Here is a 19,688-nt window from a genome sequence, read left to right as displayed (position 1 = left end):
TCACCGGGAAGCCTCAGCGCCTGCAGTTCCGTTGCTACAGATAACGGATAGAACCCCCTTCCCCCTGTGACGGTTGTGTCTGCCCGCACTGTGGACCTACTCCAGCAGTTCAGCAGGAAAATGAAGGTGCTCTGCTCAAAGCATCGTCCTCAGCTGGCTAGTTGGGGCACCCCTCTGGGTCTGGGAAACAGCAGAACTGGAACTTGATCTCCCCCTTCCTGGGAGATGCTCTTAGCAGCAGACGGCCGCTTCTCCCACGCGTACCTCTGGGTTACCTACCAAAGCGTGGGAGGCTTCCAAGGCCAGCTGCACAAAGGTGCCCTTATTATTTCAGAGAGAAGGTCAGAGCTGTCCCTCTCTTCAGGGGTGGTGTTCCCTAGCCTACGCGTATCGTTTGCTGTGAAGTCCCTCTGACGTCTTGCTTTCCGTGCGCGCTACCGGCTTCTAATTCAGCACCTCGCGTTCCCCTTCCGGAGCTGGCTGCCCGAGTTTCCCACCTAGTCTGCTCTAGATGCTTAGCAGATTAGGGACCCTCTTTTTACCTGGTTTGGCTTTACGTTGGCAGACCTTGGTATTGTAATTCAAACGGAGCAGGTTCCATAAGCCATAAAACTCCTTTAGGAATTGCTTCTGTTATTTGAGTTCATTTGCCAAGAAAGAGTATTTTCGTACTCCTAGCTGGAGGTTGGGGATGGCATTCCCACGTGGGACAGAGCCCTTGGCAAAGCACACGTCACTTTGAAAACAGAGCAGAACCTCCGGCCTGAGCTGTTCTCCCCGAAACAGCAAAGCACCGAGCGCTGCTCCCAGTGCTGGCATCTCCTCCGCTCCAAAGCAGGCAGAGGGCAACATGCCAGAGCTGCTGTGGCTGCGCTGCCCTGCCCTGCAAAGCTGACAGGAGGTGAGAGCAGCTGGGTCTCTCCCACCAAAAAGCCCAGCAGGCACGACCCGCTGTTGCCAGGAAATAATAAGAGTTTGAGGATTTTGAAGGCCTCAGCAGTCCTTTAAGGCTCCTTTGCCCCCTGGGCTGTGTTCATCAGATTTTGCTCTGCTCATTTGTGAAATGCTCTGAAGTTAGGAAGCGTGAGCGTTTTCTCCCCTTTCACGTGCTAGCTGTCAGGTTTCTAAAGTAGATCGTAACAGAACGGTTCTGCACTACCTTGTGTAAGCAGCAGGCCTCCTGCTGAGGAGAAAGCATGTGGAACTAAGGTGGCAGTAGCCCAAATCTCTCCTTTGAAAAAAAGGGTTGGGTTACGAAATCCTGTAGCAACCTCTCTCTTTAATATGCATGTCATGTCTCGGTGTTGGGCCTGTGAATGGTATGCCAGAAAGAAGCTCGGCATTGTCGGTAATCTGAGCTCAGTTCGGGGTGGCTCTGGCAACCTGTTAGTTCCCGTTCCACAAGGACAACGTGTTGGTCCGGGCTGGAGCTGGAGGGTGCGTCTTCCCTGACGGCCGGATCTGTGGAGCTACGGCTGGTCCTAAGAGCGTGGGCTTGTCTGAGCTCGGCCTTTTGCCTCTTTCAGGTGTCCCTTCTGCAGACGCAGCTGGCAGAAGAACGAAAATACAAGCAGGACTATATCGAGTGCTGTGCCAAGACCAGCCAGGAGCTGTCAGACCTTCACCAAGAGCTGTCTCGCTCCTTAGCAGCTGTGGTCAGGGAGCCCAAAGCCGCTGTTCTGGAAGCAGAGGCTCGGAAGCTGGGTCAGCCTCTCTGAACCTTCTTTTCCTGTAGAGGAGCAGCTGCAGCATCACGGCGTTCCAGTCTTGTGCCCTTCCCGCAAATGTACTCTGTATTTTGCTGCGGGAAATGGGGGTACATCTGTTCTGTTTGCGTTTGGAAGCATCTCCTAGCGCCAGTGACTTTAAAAATTACTTTCTTTTAATAAAAGAGGTTTTGCAGGACTGCACTTTTTCAACGGGGGTACACATTGGTTCTGTTTATGTTCGCAAGCATCGCCTAGTGCCAGCGATGTTTAAAATGTTTTTTAATAAAAGAGATTTTGCAGGACTGCGCTTTTTTAGTAGGAAAAAGCAAGGGCTAGGCAAGTATGTGGCTTAGGAAAAGCTTATACTCTCTTTTTCACTTGCACAAGTAAGCTGTTCCGAGCTGCTGTCCGGTTTAACCTCCTGAGTTCGTAGCCCTTCCTTCCCTGTGACGAGAGAGGGAAACACAGGCGGAGGTGGTACCAAGAGGAAGGGGTGAAGGGTGCAGGCCAGGGATGGGAGGTGGGGCAAGAGCGCGGCGCTTTTTTCCTCCCCTTTTCCTTCTTTTCCTTCCTTTTTCCTTCCGTGCTTCGGCACAATAAGCGCTGGCACTCTCCCGAGGCGATTTGCTTTCAGCTTTGTTGCTGCGACAGCCAGCCTGAGGGACAGCTCGGTTGTTCTGCGAAGGGCGGGGGTAACAAACGCCAGCCCTGTCAAAGCTGGAGGCAGGGGATGGGACGGGACGGGATGGGATGGGGAGGAGGTCAAAGTGAGTGAAAACTGCTCTCTGCCAGCAGCTCCGCCTCGGTCTCAAGCCCTTCCCAGCTAACCGGGTGATCTCGAGAGCCCCCCCTCGGGGGCCGCTGGCAGGGAGGGTCAGAAGAGGGCGAGGCGGCAGCGAGGACCTTCCCGCCCCCTCGGAGCCCGGGAGCCCGAGCCCCAGCCCCTCCCCGCCCGCCCCCTCGGCCGGCTTCGGGCCGCGCTGCCCGGCGGGGCGGTGGCGGGGCGGTGCCGGCCCGGCGCCGGAAGGCGGGTTTGGTTCCGGGCCGCGCGGCGCCATGGACTCGCTGTGGCGGCTGAAGCGGTTCGATGCCTTCCCCAAGACAAGACCCTGGAGGGCTTTCGGGTCAAGACGTGCGGGGGCGCGCTGGGTGAGCGGGCGGGGTGAGGGCGGCCGGGGGCCGGCGGCGGGGGGGCCTTGCGGGCCGGCGCTCGGCAGCGGCTCGGGGCGGCGGCGGCGGCGGGCGGGCTGAGGCGGGACTGAGGCGAGGCGAGGCGGGCGCGACCGGCGGGGCTGACGGCGGTTCTCGTCTCCCCGGCAGTGACGGTTGTCAGCGGGCTCATCGTGGTGCTGCTTTTCTTGTCGGGGCTGCAGTACTACCTCACCAAGGAGGTGAGTGGCGGCGGCGGCGGCGGGGGGGGCCCGGCCCCGCGATGCTGCTTCTGGCCGGGGCGGCCCTGCGGCCCGGGGCGGCCTGCCGTGCCTCCGCACCCCCGCCGAGCCGCCGCCTCCTCCGCCGCCTCCTGCGGGCTGCCCACGCGGCAGCTTCACCCGCCGCAGATGTGCGTGGGGTTTTTTTCTTTCTTTCTTTCTTTCTCCGAGCTGGCGGCCTTGAGGCCGGGAGCGGGCTGCCCTCCCCCGAAAGCCGCTTGGCGCCGAGGGTGGCTCGGGGCTTCCTGTAACGCGGCCGCAGGAGAGCGTCTCAAAGTCTCTTCTCGCTGCCTCTGCCGCCTACAAGCAGGCAATGCAAAGGAAAGCGAGGAGGCTCCTTGCGGGAGCCCCCGTCCCCACCCCAGGTTCTAAGGTTCCCGAGTTAGTAGCTTTCTTAAAAAAAAGCGTTAGAAATGGCAAGCGCTTGGCTGCGGTGGGAGGCAGCAGCTCAGGTGTCTCTTGAATCCCAAGTCTTAAAAATCAGCCGAGGGAAAGCGGCCTTTTGATTGGCTTCCGAGTGAAACAGGACTCTGTTTTTCCTTTGTTCCTAGGTTCATCCGGAATTGTACGTTGACACATCAAGGGGAGATAAACTGAAGATCAGTCTCGATGTTATTTTTCCACATCTGCCTTGTGCTTGTGAGTCAGCCTTCTGAATGTTGGGGACAAGTTTCATACTTGCCGAGGGCCCGACAGGCTCGGTGTGCCCGCTGCTTCCGAGTGCTGCGCTGCTGCTTGGGCCACAGACAGGGAGGAACTGGTGACCCCTGGTGATTCCGCGGTGATTCCAGCCAGGCCCGCTGGGCACTCAAACCAGCACTTCCAGGCAGGCTGTATTGTTTTTCGAGGTGATACGTGAGGCTAAGGTACAAACCCCCTTACGTTTCTGTACGGTGTGGTGCTTTGTCAGAGAGCTGGGTCACACTGAAAAAGCTGGCACAGCGTTCGGTGTTCGGTGCTCGGGACTCCAGATTTGACTGTACTGTTGTTGAAACACTTTAGAGTGTTTCTCCTTGGGAAGTTACTTGGCGAGGCGCAACTTTTCTGTGGTTTTTGTACTTCAGTTCTGACCGTAACGCCAACGCCATGTGATAACCTTTCTCCCAAATTTTTAAAACCGGAGTGAGCGTTAATAGTCGGATTACCTTTTAACTAAATTCAAAACGAAGCTGCGGGGTGAAGTGACGGAAAATCTTGCAAGTCTTACTGCTTACCACTACTGTGCACGTTATCCGACCGTGCGCTAATCTTCCCTGGCTCTTGTTCTGTTGCGGTGATTCCTTTGGGTAATGCATTGGGCTTTAAACACAGTGAGTCTGGCTTCCTTGTGACCACCTGAGATATTGTTGGTCTTTGCCTTCCTCACGTTTAAAAGGGCACGGGAAGGCCAGAGAGTTTGGAAGCCCCTGGTGTTTTGTGCAGAGAAGCTGTCAGTCTTGTAAGAGAGCATGTAGCCAGCAAGTGCATCACGGTGCTTTGATACCAGGCCAAGACCACAGACCCTCTCAATCTTCTTTGTGAAAAGGGGTCACGAGGAAATGTGCTGATGGTGAAGGGGGAAGGGTGAGGAGGTAGAGGGAGGGAGGAGGCAGCTTTCAACCAATTTGAAGCTTAACTCCTGTACTCCTGGAAATGGTTATGGGCTTTGAGGGGTTTGGTTTTGGTTTCTTTTGCCTTAAGTGTATTACCTTTCAGGGTAACGCTTTCTGGGCAGCTGGAAGCCGTCCTTCTGGTACATCAAACCCAGCCCCGTGTTTGGAAGGGTCGTTCAGGGTGCTGCAACACGCGTTTTATTCCCTGTACGTCACTTGGCCCCAGCCATACACACTCTTCCGCTTTGGCACGCTCTTATCGCCCTCGCTGAAAGAGTCTGTATTTTCACTGGTTGAATGCTTCCTCAGCCTGCCACAGGCCGTAACAAATGTGTGTTTATAGACTACTTTCCTTGCTCACTGATTTCAGATTTGAGCATCGATGCCATGGACGTAGCAGGAGAGCAGCAGCTGGATGTAGAGCACAATCTGTTTAAACAACGTTTGGATAAAGCTGGCAACCGGGCGACTCCGGAAGCCGAGAGACACGGTAAGGTGCTATTCTGCCTTTCTTGGATGGATGCTCTTGTAGTCTTTCCATCACTGTGTGCCTGGTTTTGAGATTCACGGGAACAAGTGGCAGCTGAAGAGCATTTAAAGACCACAGGCTTTTGAAGAGTTTATAGCACGCAGATCTATTAAAGTGACAGATTCAGGTGAACTGCTGTTATACTTGCTACTTTTGCGAGGCAAATCTTTGCCTAGTCCCTCTGAAATTCGGACAAGGACTCACGGATGCATTTCAGGAATAAAGCTGCTGCGTGAATGCTCTTTTACAACTAGGAATCGAGCAGCTGTTCTGGCAAAACTTGGCTTTGGTTGTATCTTTAAATCACAGTGGGCTGGCAAATGGGACAACCTGGTTAGAGGAAAGAGCCTCTCTCCAGGGAAGGCTCCAGTGACTCGACCCTTAGGCCCAAGCTTGCACCTTACTACATTTACTTTGCGTGTGTTAATGCCTGCCTAGATAAATATATTTTAGTTGGTTTATCGGTTACAGGTTGTAGTAAGTGGTCCTTGGCTACCTAAACCTCGCCTTTACGTTCGTTTCGTGTTATGACTCATCGTTGCGCTTCGAGGCAAACCAGAAGCGATTCTGGCAAAGTGTTGCAATCTAACAGTAATACTGTCCCGACTTTTCCTTTCCAAAAGACGAGCTCCTTATTACTTTTTCTGGGAGATGGTGTAGTTCTACGTGTCAGCATGAACTGAATTTGTTGATTTGTATCACTCAGATTGAACTTTTCTGTTCTTGAAGTTGCAAGGCTAAACTAAGCCAAGAGCTGAACGATTGGTAGGTACGGGAGTTTCTCCTGCTGTCACGGGAATGTGGTGATAGTGCTTTTACTGCTGTTTCGCTCAGCAGCCTCTCTGTGTTCAGAGGTTGTGGCGTTACAAACGTAATGCCTGGGGACAAAACCAGCTGTTCTGTATCTAATTCTCTGTTAAGGCATGTAGGCCTCCTGCCTTACTTGTATTGCCAGTCTCCCTCCGTTGGCATTACTCCGTCGGAACCGGTTGCTCTGGCTCCTTGTATAATCAAGGGAGAGGGAGAGAAACTCGTAAGAAGCGAAGGGTCTCACCTAGGAAAGGCATTTCCAAAGAGATCAGATGCATCGCAGGCAACAAGCAATTTCTTCTGCTGTCTGGAAGAAGCAGGCGGCTAGTTTGGTTTCCATCAGCCATGTTGCAGGTTAGATCAGAAGCATCCAGCCATCTTCATTAAACTCTATGATTATCAGTTTCTATTAGTGATACTGACTTCAGTCAGTTACTTAAATGGCAGCTGTAGCAGTATTGACCTTAAAATTAGTAAAGCATACCCAAATTTCATGGAGTAGTATCTGGAGGCTTTTCCTAGTCATAGTTACATTAAGCTAGTTAATAGCTGAATGATTTCTGTGGTAGGTTGCATTCTGTGCTTGGATGTTGTCTTACTCCTTTCCATTGAGTGACGAGGAATGATTGAATTCTTTATTGGTGGTTCTTATCATTTCCTTCCCTTTAATGTGGACAGAGTTATCCAATTTCATGTATCATATCTGCATGCAAGTTGAGGACTGTGTTAATTGCAGGAAACCCTGCATGTAGAGTTCTATGTACTGCAGTTTCTTTGTAGTATCCAAACTGTGTGCATCACCTCTGGGTTTATCTCTCTGAGACAACTCAACAGGCAGCTGCTGATTCCATTTAAAAAGCTGTTACTGGTTGCTGTGTCTTGAAAGACTCCATGCGTCGTGCAGGTGTTCTTGTTGAAGGGGTGGGAATCATGGCTTTGACGAAGTGTAGCGATTGTTTAGCTCTATGCTTCCCGATGCTGTCTTTGAGTGTAATTACGAGATTAAAAGCCATACCACGTTTTGAACAGTGAATTCTTAAGTGTGCTTTCAGCTGCTTTGAATGTTGCAAGCTTTAGAAAGTAAGTCTCACACAGTTGTTTACTAATGGGGATATTTTCCTAAAAGTTCTTATTTTCTTGAGGGTAGTTGCCATAAAGTATGTGATTAAAGAAGTAAGGCTAATGACTGATTTTCATGCATATTTCATACTTTTCCATTAAAATCTCTTTTTTCTGTGGCTAGTACAAAATACAGACGTGTTTAATACTCGCTTCCGTCTGCCTGTTATACCTCCCAGTCTCAACAAACAGGGCCCTGGCAATGTTCTATCCCCTCAGCAGTGTCTGTCTATGTACCTTATCCCCTTCCCCAGCATTAGTGATCCAAGGAGCCACCTTTTCAAGGCTTATAGAGGGTAGTGCAGCAGCGCCATGAGATGTTCTGTCTCTGGGAAAGCACAGATCCCCAGTGCTGTTGTTCTTGTGAATAGGTTGCCAAGGGAAGGTGAAGACCAGCAAGAGCTTTCAGGGCTGCGATCTTCCTTTTGAGAGAAGCTTGTCATTATACCATTTTGGAAATATGCTCTGCTGAGATGATCGTCATGAGATTTTCCGTCTCTGGGCAAGAAGAGATCCTCAGTGCTATTGTGCCTGTGAATAGGCTGCCAAGGGAAGGTGACGACTAGCAATAGTTTTCAGGGCTGGCATCTTACTTTTGGAGAAGCAGCCTGTCGTCTGCCTTTTTTGGAAACAAGCTCTGCCGAGAACAAGTGTCATGAGTTGTTCTGTCTCTGGTCAAGCCCAGATCCCTAGTGCTGTTGTGCCTGTGAATAGGCTGCCAAGGGAAGGTGAAGACCAGCAACAGCTTTCAGGGTGGCATCTTCCTGGTGGGAGAAGCCAGTCATTTGCCATTTTGGAAAAAGGCTCTGCCGAGAACGATCGTCATGATATATTCCGCCTCTGGGCAAGCACAACTCCCCAGTGCTATTGTGCCTGTGAATAGGCTGCCAATGGAAGGTGAAGACCAGCAATAGTTTTCAGTGCTGGCATCTTACTTTTGGGAGAAGAAGCCTGTCTTTTGCCTTTTTGGAAACAAGCTCTGCCGAGAACAAGCGTCATGAGTTGTTCCGTCTCTGTTCAAGTCCAGATCCCCAGTGCTGTTGTGCCTGTGAATAGACTGCCAAGGGAAGGTGAAGACCTACAAAGAGCTTTCAGGGCTAGCATCTTCCTGGTGGGAGAAGAAGGAGGACGTTTGCCATTTTGGAAAAAGGCTCTGCCGAGAATGATCGTCATGAGATTTTCCGTCTCTGAGCAAGCACAGATCCCCAGTGCTGTTGTGCCTGTGAATAGGCTGCCAAGGGAAGGTGAAGACCCGCAGCATCCGGCTACTTCTCTCAGAAGGAATTTGCCTGTTGTGGAAATACACTTTCCTCTCCCCTTTCCGCCAGCAGGGTACGAATGTTCTCTATTCACGGAGCAGGGGAATGTAAAAAACCCTAAATCCTACATGCTGTAGATTTAAATTTGAATTGGCCAATGGAGACCTGCAAGGTACTCTGAGGTGACCTTCTTGTCCAGTAGGGATTAAATGACCGCAGGTCAGATTCCACAGGTGTATAAACGGTGTCCCGCTGGAGGACATGTTGACAGTCCTCCTTGGAGCAGCAGATCTGCTGTAGGGGACTCCCCTTTGAGGCGGGGCACCACCTGAGGTAACTCCTCGAGGGAGAGAGCCCTCACTTTTGAGTGATACACTCATTTGGAGCCCTCTCTTGAAATCTTAGGGATTCTTAAGTTGGCCATGTAGTATTAATTCTCTTTACATCATTGAGCCTGTGGTTTTATAAAATATTACCAGACTTCTAACTTTTGCTGAAGAATATATCTGAGTTTTAACACCTGTTGGATTTGGTTATACGTTCATCCGTAACACCTGTTCTGAAGCTCTTGCTAGTCTTCACCTTCCCTTTGCAGCCTATTCACAGGCACAACAGCACCGGGACACTGTCCACATGGGGTAAATGGTAGCTTTTATGGCTTCCAGCAGGCGACGCATTGAGAAATGTGGCAGCTACGCCCCCCTGTGGTGTACACGGGGCGAAAGTCAGCAGACACGGCCCCCCACAGTCAAGCCGGAGTGAAAGGTGGCAGCCACAGCCCCAGTGGGCAAAAGGCAGCAGCCACAGCTCCCTGTGGTCCACACGGGGCAGTGGGTGGCAGCCACGGCCCCAGTGATTGACATGGGGCAAAAGCCATCAGCCGTGGCCCCCTGCAGTCGACGCGGCACGAAAGGTGGCAGCCACGGCTCCCTGAAGTCCATGCACAAGGAAAGGTAGTAGCTACAGGCCCCAATGGTCCACGTGGAGCCAAAGGAGTAGCCTTGCCACGAGACCACTGGCATGACCCAAAAGCCATTTTAGGAAGAATTGAGAAGCTAGTTAAAGAAGGCACGTTTCACCCAGTTAAAGGGAAGGCTGTAGTGCATGCAGTTTTAGGGGCCGCACTCATAGCAGCACAGGAAGACAGACAGGAAACTATGAGAGCTAAGCAGGCAGATAAGGAGAAGATTCAGTGCCTGCAGCATTTAGTTAAAGTCCTGCAAGGGCAGTTAATTGCTGATACAACGCAGCGGCTTCATGCCGCCTTGTCTGACGCATTAGATCGGGAAAGAATTTTGTGAGCTGAGGCGGATGAATGATCCGACCCGGACTTAGACGTGGTAGGTCTAGAGGTAGTTCAGGTGAAACAGCAAAAATCTTTATACCCAAATCAAGAGTTAGAATATGCCAGAGAAGTTTTTTACCCTGAGGATGAAGGGATAGCAATGAGGCCATTAATTAAAACAGAAACTATAGACAATGGCCAAAATGGTGGAGCACCACACGTGACCATTAAGACGATACCATATTCCACCACTGAATTATCTAAAATTCAGGAAAAGTATATCCAACTAGCAAAAGAGACTGAAACAGACTATGTGTGGAGGGTGTCACTAAATGGTGGTGACCGGATTTTATTGTCAGAAGATGAAGCCCAAGGATGTTGGAGGCCTGGAGTGATCCTACCTATCGATGATCCTAGGGAACCGTGGTCTCTGATGCAGCGGGCAGCTTACTGGGCAGGGGGAATAGACAAAATGGAATGACGAGAACCAACATGGAGGACACCCCTTCTATAAATCAGTTAACCGAGAGCTTACAGAAAACTGCTTGTCTCCAGTTAATGCATGATAGGCGATTAGTGCCACAACAGCCCTCTCCAATGTTGTTAAATGCCAGTCCCGATAGAATGACTCCTCTAATACGAGGTTTACCAGATTCTTTGAAATTATACGCTGTCCAGCTGCAGGATAGATTACGTGATGCGATAGCACCTAGAGGAGGCAGGTGGAATGCAGGAGGGGCCCTGACCTGGGGAGAAGTGGCAAAGGAATTGATTAACTGCAGCCAGAGAATGGGTCTCATGAGGGAAGAAAGCAGGGCTATCCGCCAAATAGAAGGACCTGGCCGACCTCCCCATCTACGACTGCACCAAAAAGCTGTATGGGGGTCAGCAGAACTTGCTGTGGGCATAAGGGATAGAAAAGGGAATTCCCCAGGATGTGATGGATGGCATGCCCACCTCTGTCCTAGAAAAGTTGTTCCTAGGGTGGAAAGACAAGAACAAGGAGCCTCCCCATACTGAGTTAGACATTCAAGGCTATAAGGGGGCGAATCCGCAGTTGCTGGCAGCTCCCACTCCCCAAACGCCTACTGCCCCAGAGGAAGGTATGACTGTCCACAGGACGGGAAACTAGACATGTCGTCCTCAGTAAGTGAGCTGAGGGATGGCCAGTGGGTTTATTTAAGGAGGCTTACTGAAAATAAGACAGGAGACCTGTGGATTACTTTTCCCCTTGGTCCCTTTAAGACCCCAGTAACTTTTTTAGTTGATACGAGTGCTCAGATGTCAGCACTCCAAGTGGATGTTGCTAACCGCAATGGAATAATTGCAGATAAGAAGTAGGTATGGGTCACAGATGTTTTCGGAAGATCCCAACTGTAGCCGACAGCTGAAGTTAAATACTGGCTGCTAGGGTATTTGTCCCCTGTTGAGGTTACTATGATCCTAGGTCCTCTACCCACCAATATTCTAGGACTCAACCTCATAAAGGGCCGGTCTTGAGTAGACCTAAAGGGAAGAGAATGGAAATTCGGGTGTCTCATAATCTCTATGAGGCTTTTGCAGTTGGCACCAACTCTCCCACCTTCAAAGATAGTTAATGTCAAAACTTATGCTTTGCCTTTGGGAGCAATGGAAGGGATCACTTCAGGGATAACTGAGTTACAGGAACAGGGGATAGTTATTCCTACGCACTCACCCTATAATTCCCCAGTATGGCCGGTCCACAAGGCAAATGGGAAGTGGTGATTGACAATTGACTATCAACGTTTGAACACCAATACTGACCCATTAACAGCTGCAGTCCCCAATATAGCAGAATTAATTGCAACCATACAAGAACAGGGTCACCAGATTTTAGCAACCATTGATGTGAAAGACATGTTCTTTATGGTTCCCTTACAAGAAGCAGATAGGGATGGCTTTGCCTGGGAAGGTGTACAATATACATTTACACAGCTTCCCCAAGGCTATTGCCACTCGCCAACCATTGCTCACTATGCATTGGGCCCAGGAACTAAATCGGATCACTCCTGAAGATGGAGTAAAAGTATATCAATATATTGATGATGTGCTAATTGGCGGACCAGACACCACTGCGGTGGGGCAAATCCAGAGAGAAATCGTTAGTCACTTAGAGAATTTAGGGCTCCAAATTCCTGCCAAAAAGGTGCAACTCCCATCACCTGAACTAAAATTTTTAGGTATCTGGTGGAAAGGAGGGATTCTGTGTATACCTCCTGAAACCTTGTCCGCCCTTGAACAAGCAAAAATGCCTGAAAATAAGCAAGAACTGCAGCATGCCCTAGGCTTGCTAGTATTTTGGAGAAAACACATCCCTGACATCTCTATCATGGATCGCCCTTTATATGATTTAACCTGTAAAAGAACTGCTTGGGACTGGACACCTGGCCATGAAGAGGCTCTGAAATTATTAATTTTTGAAGCAGGGATTTACCAGGCCTTAGGGCCGATACATCCAACAGACCCACTCCAGATAGAATGGGGTTTTGCAATTCATGGCAGTGTGGACCTGAAGGTCCTACTCGCCCTATAGGGTTTTTCTCATGTAGCTTTAAGGATGCTGAAAAACGGTATTCAGTTTGGGAGAAAGGACTCTTTGTGGTTAACCTAGCCTTACAGGAAGCTGAGAGAATTATACAGCGCTGCCCATCATCTTGCGAGGGCCCTTTAAGATCCTGAAACCAATATTGGCTGGAACTCCTTCCCCCATAGGAGTAGCTCAATGAGAAACAGTAAGGAAGTGGTATGCCCACTTAGACCACTACTGTCACACTAGACAGATAGAGAAGGGAGCACCCAATATGCTCCAAATAAAGGATCCCCTTTCTGATCACCCAGATATAGAACCCCCTCCGTTGTACACCAAAGTGCCTCCTCATTTTAAACCCCATTTACCAAACGTGTGGTTCACTGATGCTTCCGCAAAAATGGAAGGAAAGATGTGGAGGTATTGAACAGTAGCATTACATATTGATTCAGGGGAGCATATGATAACTGAGGGAGAGGGTAGCCCCCAAGCAGGGGAGTTAGTTGCTGTGTGGAGCGTAGGCATTAAGGAAGCTGAGACAATAGAACCAATATACATTTATACTGATTCCTATGCAGTGTTTAAAGGATGCACTGAATGGTTACCATTCTGGGAACAAAACCAATGGGAAGTAAACCAAGTGCTAGTGTGGGAACAAGACAAATGGGAAGAAATACTGAATATCGCCAAGCAGAGATCTTTCTTGGTAGGCTGGGTTGCTGCACACCAGGCAGGAGATAACCCGGCTCACCTCCTAAATAACCAAATAGATTCCTTAACATGTCTAGCCAGTCTTGCCATTGATGGTGAAGCAGAGAAATGGGAACACCTTCTGGAATGGCTGCACATGAAGCGTGGCCATTCAGGGAGTAAAGACCTGTACAAAGAGGCTATTAATAGAGGGTGGGCCATCACACGAAAATTATGTGACACTGTTATTTTGGCATGCGGTCAATATCGAGTTCGTTTGGAAAAATATAACCTTTTAAAAGAGCAACCCATACATTTAAGGACAAACAAAGGTTTATGGCAAACGTGGCGAATTGACTATATTGGCCCCTTTCGGGTATCAGAGGGAAAACAATATGTGTTAGTAGGAGTAGAGGTAGTATCAGGACTAACACAAGCTGAAGCCATACCCAAGCCTCAATTAATTCAATCTGATAATAGGAGCCATTTCACTGCTGGAGTAGTGCAAGAATGGGCTAAGGGTGAGGAAATCCAGTGGGTTTTCCACACCCCTTACTACCCTCAAGCTAATGGTATTGTGGAGAGAACGAATGGACTTCTAAAACAAGCTCTGAGGCCCCATGACCCAGGGTGGGCCTTGTGAATACCAGAAGCAGTATACCGAATCAATAGCCGGTGGGGGGCAAATGGCTGCCCCTGACTCCTAGGGTTCCATCCCACACTTCCTTCTATTGTTTCAGGGACAAAAGGTGGCAAAGACCCTGTACACCTGCCCCACTATGCTGGATAAACAATATTAGTGGAACTGCCCACTGTGGAGCAAGTGCCCCTAGCCCTAAAGATCCCCCTTAACCTTCATGCCTGGGTGGCCACAGATGCCCATGGGAAAGAACACAAAATCAATACTCGGTTGATCATTCCTTCTTTTTAATGACTGGTTCCATCAGACCAAGTTCTGTTTTGGTTTTGCCCTTCTATGGTCCAATCTGGAAGATGAAGAAGAAACCGATAGAAGAGTCTGAGATGGATGTTAATTCCAAGTGTTTTGATAACTTGTGTAGTCAATAGCTTGTTGTATCTTGCAATATGTATCTGTTATCACCTCAAGCACTGTTTTGGAAGAGGAGCCTTTTCCTCACCTTTGCTACCTCAGGAGGAGATGGGTCACCAAACCTCGCTTGGGAAATAATTCGAGGTTTTATTAGTCTGTGGGGACATCAGGACCAAGGTTTATGTATCTCCTTGCCTCAAGCAGCTGAGGAAGGACTGAGGTTTTTCATGATTCTGGTGGATTTGTCATTTATCTTTAACATGAGAAATGCTACCTCTCCAATATACATGACAGAGCACTGGATAGATAAACAAATATGGGTAAAATGGAAGGATCTTCCAATGATAAGTGATCCTGTATATCAGGAGTGGAAAACTCCCCCAGCATAAAGCAAGCTTTATCACTATATCACAGTGCTTGTGAATTTAAAATCCCGACCCTTGATGTTACTCTGTTATCCCTAATAGGTGGGTCGAATTCCCCTAATTGCTTCAAGCCATGAATCTTTACCAAAGGCTAACTTGACTTTTAAGAAGGTCAAGGGCACTCGACCATGCAGACACTACCCTTGGGATCCCCTGTTTGATCCCCTAACCAGACCTGATTTCTATGAAGTCAACTATAAGGTACAACGGAATCCTGATTGGTGTATACAACTTCCAAATACAACAAACGTATCCTCAATAGATGGCCACAATATGATGTGGGCCTGGTCTCAATCTACTTTTGGACAAACTTTTGTGGATCCCAAGTTTGACCCACCTATTAGAATCTCAGAGAGCCCCTTTTTAATTGTAGCAGACTACTTACGTGTAAAACAGGACCTGGAAATCCTCCTGAGACTTGGTTCATAGCTGGAATCAGGACTTTAATTCGTGACGTGTACTTGCTGGGGCTACCCTTCCAAGGGCTGGATACATAAAGATAAATCTTGCAGTACAACTGACCTCAATCAAGGAGTTGATTGTGGGCTGTCCCACACCCACTATCCCATAAGAGGGACAGCCCTGAATACTAAGCCAAGAGTTGTTATATGAAATAACACTGATAACTACAATTGCAAAACAAGCATATATCCAGCTCCTTTGGAGTTAGCATGGGGATGTTCTGATGGGAAATTCTATTCCTATTTAACATTAGAATATCATGCAGGATTAAAATGTGGGGTAGGGATCCTTTCGTTATGCCCCTCGAGAGTATTTAAATTCCCTGCACCCACGAAAAGAGCACGTTGAGAGGTGGAGCCACCTGAGGAACTACCTGGATGGGCAGTACATGGAGTCAGTATACCAGATTACTATACTGTGGGTCAGTTTCCTTAATGTTCGAAAACATATTTACTCCATATGTAACCTTCAAAAGACATCAATTTGTCTTAGAAAACATCACCTGGCAACTGCATTTATTAAGTAATTGGACTGGGTAGGCTTTTGGAGAATTAAACTTACAAGTTCAACAAGTGTCCAAGATGACCCTGCAAAATAGGTTGGCTTTAGATATGTTATTCTTAAAAAAACCAAGGTGCGTGTGTTGTGTTAAACTTGACTGAATCTGAATGTTGTATTACCATTCATAATGCCACGACCTCCATTGAAGAAGCCCGGGCAAAGATGGAAGAGATTGCTGATCAAACAGCTGAATTATTTCAATCAATGCAGCCAGCTGACTGGTTTGATGGCTGGAGTCCCAATTCATGGCTAAATTCCATTTTGGGATCCTTGGGACTGACAGGATGGGGAAATGGCTTGTAAATATTGGACTTATGATATTAATTGGATGTATATGTTTAATAGCAGGCCTTGCCTTAGTAAAATGTATTATTAGCCGCTTGCTATCCTCAGCTATCTCTCTTTCTTCTCCTACTGTCCACTATATTAAAATCACCACAGACGAAGATGATATGAATGAGAATCAAAGTCCAGTGACTGTTTGAGCCACGGGGTGGTGTGATGGTCTGACAAATTATAGTCAATGTCGCAAACATTCGTTAAAGAACTTTGGTGGAGAAAATGGCCTCTGCAAAAATGCTGGAGTTTTGTGAACAGGCCAGAGGAGAGGGCCCCACGGAGGGTGGGACCGCACTTCTCCAAAGCCACAGTTCCTTATCTTAAGTGACCAGGAGAAGGAGCACAGCATATGCGCCTGGAGGAGGAGGCCCCACGGAAGGTGGGACTGTGCTTCTACCTTAAGCGGTCATGCCAGCAGGAAAATAGAGGCAGCTCCGCAATGAAACCCCCCAGCCCAAAGCTCACTGACCGATTCCAGAGAACCCCGGGAACAGGAACTGTGCATGTCGAGACCATCGACTAACACACTATAAAAGAAGGGAGAACGACTTCTCAGTGTGCGCCCTCCGGAACTGGATCTCTGTGCTGGCTGGACGAATGTTGGACCCAGGACTGGTGAAACCCTTTTCTTCTTTCTCTCTCTCTCTCTTCCCCTCTTTTTCTTCTCTCTTTTCCACAGTCCCTACACCTCATCCTTTTAAACATAAACCGTTGACCAAGTCTGAGACTAGGAGTGGATCTAGCCGCCCCTGGGCTCCTCTTTGAGAAGGAGTCCAGAAAGCAAGGGGGTCTGCTCTAAAACTCGTGACTCAACGGGAGGGCTCTCCTTCTGACACAGTTTCGTGTTCCTTTTTCCATTTCTTTTTCTACGCTTCTGTTAAAGAATTTTCAAACATGGGTTTCTCTAGGTTTGCTTTATTAACAACTAAGAGTTGGGCCACCACCGCAGTGAATGGCAACCTTCCAAAAATTTCCCAATCTTATATACATTTTTACCACCCGTTGTCCCAGTCCAAAGTCTTTGTAATTTTCCAGTCAATCTCTGTTCCCATGTCGTTATCATTCATCATCTTAACTCATCAGTTCTCCTGTCCCAGTTCTTCTGAAGTTAGTGGTCGTAGGCAGAAGGTCTTCGGTCACCGCAATCACTTATCTTCTTACACATCAAAGATTACCTTTGAATTTCTGAAAATCACTCAGGCTATTCTATTAATTTATCTTGTTCTAAAGTTAATCACTTACTTCCATGTCTTAGGTCTAAGATGTATGATCCTTCTTCTGTTGATTCAGCTTGACCGGGTTTCAAGCCAGCCACAGAGGGGAAGACACATAGGACAAATAAGCAGCTTATGCATATTGTTTTATAAGCACCTGCATTCTGTTAATCATATCTAAACCAAATTCTGATCATTAGTTATATGTCTAATATGAATAGTCTTAGAAACAATAAGGCTTAAGGCCTAGTTCCTTTTACAACCTCCCTTCTCTTTTCAAACAGCAGGTTAATGACATGTTGCAAAGGTTCATATTGATAAGTTCACTTGTACTTGGGCAAGGTTAGCTAGGTTGAATAAATGTTGATTGTTGTTTGAACTCCCCTGGTGTCATTTCATTCTGACAAAGGAAATCCACGAACCTGAGTCACTCCAACTTTGGGACGCGACATTGGGTAGCTTCCTTGGAGACGTCTGGGGTTGCTACCCAGGATGTCAGGTCCCTAAAAGGGAGGTCAAAAGCCTCTGGGAGTTGCTGGGAGGAGTCACAGGTGGCTCGTGGAGCGGACTGCTTCCTCCAAAAAAGAAAAAACCTCAAGGGTAGCTTCCTTGGAGGAGCCTGGGGCTGCTACCTGAGATTTTAGGTACGTAAAGCAGAGGTCAAAAGACTCTGGGAAATGGCTGGGAAGAGTCTAAGGTGGCTCCTGGAGTTGAGAGATATATCTAAATGAGAAAAAACATATCTCGAGCAAGTTACTTGGAGGAGTCTGGGACAGGTAGCTGAAATCTCCGGTCCCGACAGCAGAGGTCAAAAGACTCTGGGGGATGCTTGGGAGGAGTCTTGCCTCAATCCTGGAGGAGACAGCTTCCTGCAAAGGAGAAAAATCATCTTGGGTAGCTTCCTTGTAGGAGTCTGGGCATGCTACCTGGGATCTGAGGTCCCTATAAGAAAGGGCAAAAGACTCTGGGAGATGCCTGGGAGGAGTCTCAGGTGGATCCCAGAGGAGAGAGCTTTCAGTCCTGGCACCTTCCTTGTGGGAAAACTAGCTGGATGTTTTGAATTTTGGAAATAGGCTGTGCTGAGAACGAGAGTAACGAGACGTTAGTTCACAGGGGAAGCACCGATCCCCAGTGCTGTTGTGCTCCTGAATAGTCTGCAAAGGGAAGGTGATGTCCAAAGACAGCATTAAGTCCTGGCACCTTCCTTGTGGGAGAACTAGGTGCATGTTTTCAATGCTGGAAATTTCCAGACCTGTCCCAATTCAGTCAGGTTAAAAAAAAATTATAAAAAAAAGAAATTAAAAAAAAAATAATCAAGATTTGTTGGTAATTTTTAAAAAAAGTGCTATCAGTTAAGTATCCAGGAAATGGAATGGTGTTTACTATAATTTCTGTCCTGGTTTCATTTAGACAACTCAATTATAGGACATCAACACAGTAGTTTCTTTTGAGACCCCTCCAACAACTGGAGTCATTACAATGACACAGAATAGGTTCCTGAAAGCACCCAATTGAGTGTTAACAAAAAACTTAATTACAGTAAATAAATAAGAAATCACCAGAAATGAAAAGGGAAGTCCATTAAAATACATTCAGAAATTCTGACATTTTCATGCTCCCTTTAAATGTTTCATGCTTTAATGGGCACGTGTAACTGAGTGAAGCATTTTATGCAGTAGCTGGACCTGATTAGACTAAGGTTGCTCTTTTTCCACATTTTTAAAATCAAAACCATCATGTTCATGAAGATGGATATGCATGGGATGGAAGGCAAATGCCCAGCACTTTAGTTCTGAAGAAAGAACTTGAAGAACTGAGTTTATTTATCAACTACAAGGACGTAAAAAATGAACTACACAAGTATATTATACACACATATACTATATATCGACATCATTATAAAACTACACAAATTCCTCCAATATGTAGCTTTCAAATCCTTTTACTCTTCCATGGATGTTCACAGGAAACACTTGAAACAGAAAAAAAAAAAATATTTGTCAATGTATTATTCTTATCAAAATCTTCATATAATTATATGGCAGTGCTTGTAGTGCTCAGCCTGCAGCAAAACTCAAATTAAGTGGAATCATTAGTTGCTAATTAATTAGTTAGTAGCTAATCATTATTAGCTGTGGGCAGCAGAATTGATAAAAAAATCTCTAGATAATGTAGATGTAACATAGTTAGCCTTCCTCTAAATCAACCCTAAATGAATTCACTGAACTGATAACACAGCAAAATCAAATGCAGGTGCTTATACATCAGTTTATTTAAAAGTGCTTTTTGCAAGGGCAGCTACACCTGTATTTCACCTGACAGTTCCCCTAGATATGGCACTCTTCCTCACTACCTGCCTTTATACATCCAACACCAAAAAATATCTGCGTTTCAGGATACAAACTTCATGATTTTTGTGTACACTAAAGCATAATCTCTACCCGTAATTTGAGTTCACTCCCATTAATAACAACAAAGCTGTTTTCTCTGCTCTTTCATTTGCCCTTCAGATTTCACCATCTGTTTCAGTGCTTGAGGATCCTTTGGAACAAATAAAGGTGTGCAAGATCCTACAATCAGTGCAACTAATTTTACTATCTGTCCACGCTGTGTGCTGTGGTGCAGCGTGCCCACGCTAGGTTTGTTCACCATAGCATTTTAACAT

The 19,688-nt window shown here is 47.5% G+C and overlaps 2 protein-coding genes across 2 annotated transcripts in view; both read left to right on the top strand.

The window, feature by feature from the left end:
• LOC126045528 (endoplasmic reticulum-Golgi intermediate compartment protein 3-like) overlaps positions 1–19,688 on the top strand; it is a 54,481-nt gene that overhangs the window by 32,509 nt on the left and 2,284 nt on the right. The window contains 1 exon segment of the mRNA XM_049816820.1: positions 19,534–19,581. Coding sequence (XP_049672777.1) covers positions 19,534–19,559 — 26 coding nt within the window. The 3' untranslated portion in view covers positions 19,560–19,581.
• Positions 44–16,977, top strand: LOC126045531 (endoplasmic reticulum-Golgi intermediate compartment protein 3-like). Its single transcript, XM_049816822.1, has 4 exons — positions 44–2,858; positions 3,691–3,778; positions 5,102–5,221; positions 15,912–16,977. Exons 1-4 carry the CDS (start codon positions 2,766–2,768, stop codon positions 15,953–15,955), a joined length of 345 nt encoding a protein of 114 aa, XP_049672779.1. The 5' UTR covers positions 44–2,765; the 3' UTR covers positions 15,956–16,977.

The sequence above is a fragment of the Accipiter gentilis genome, chromosome 14 (assembly GCF_929443795.1).
Source record: "Accipiter gentilis chromosome 14, bAccGen1.1, whole genome shotgun sequence".
In the NCBI taxonomy this organism is placed as follows: Eukaryota; Metazoa; Chordata; class Aves; order Accipitriformes; family Accipitridae; genus Astur; species Astur gentilis.
This window is presented reverse-complemented; position numbering and strand designations above follow the sequence as displayed.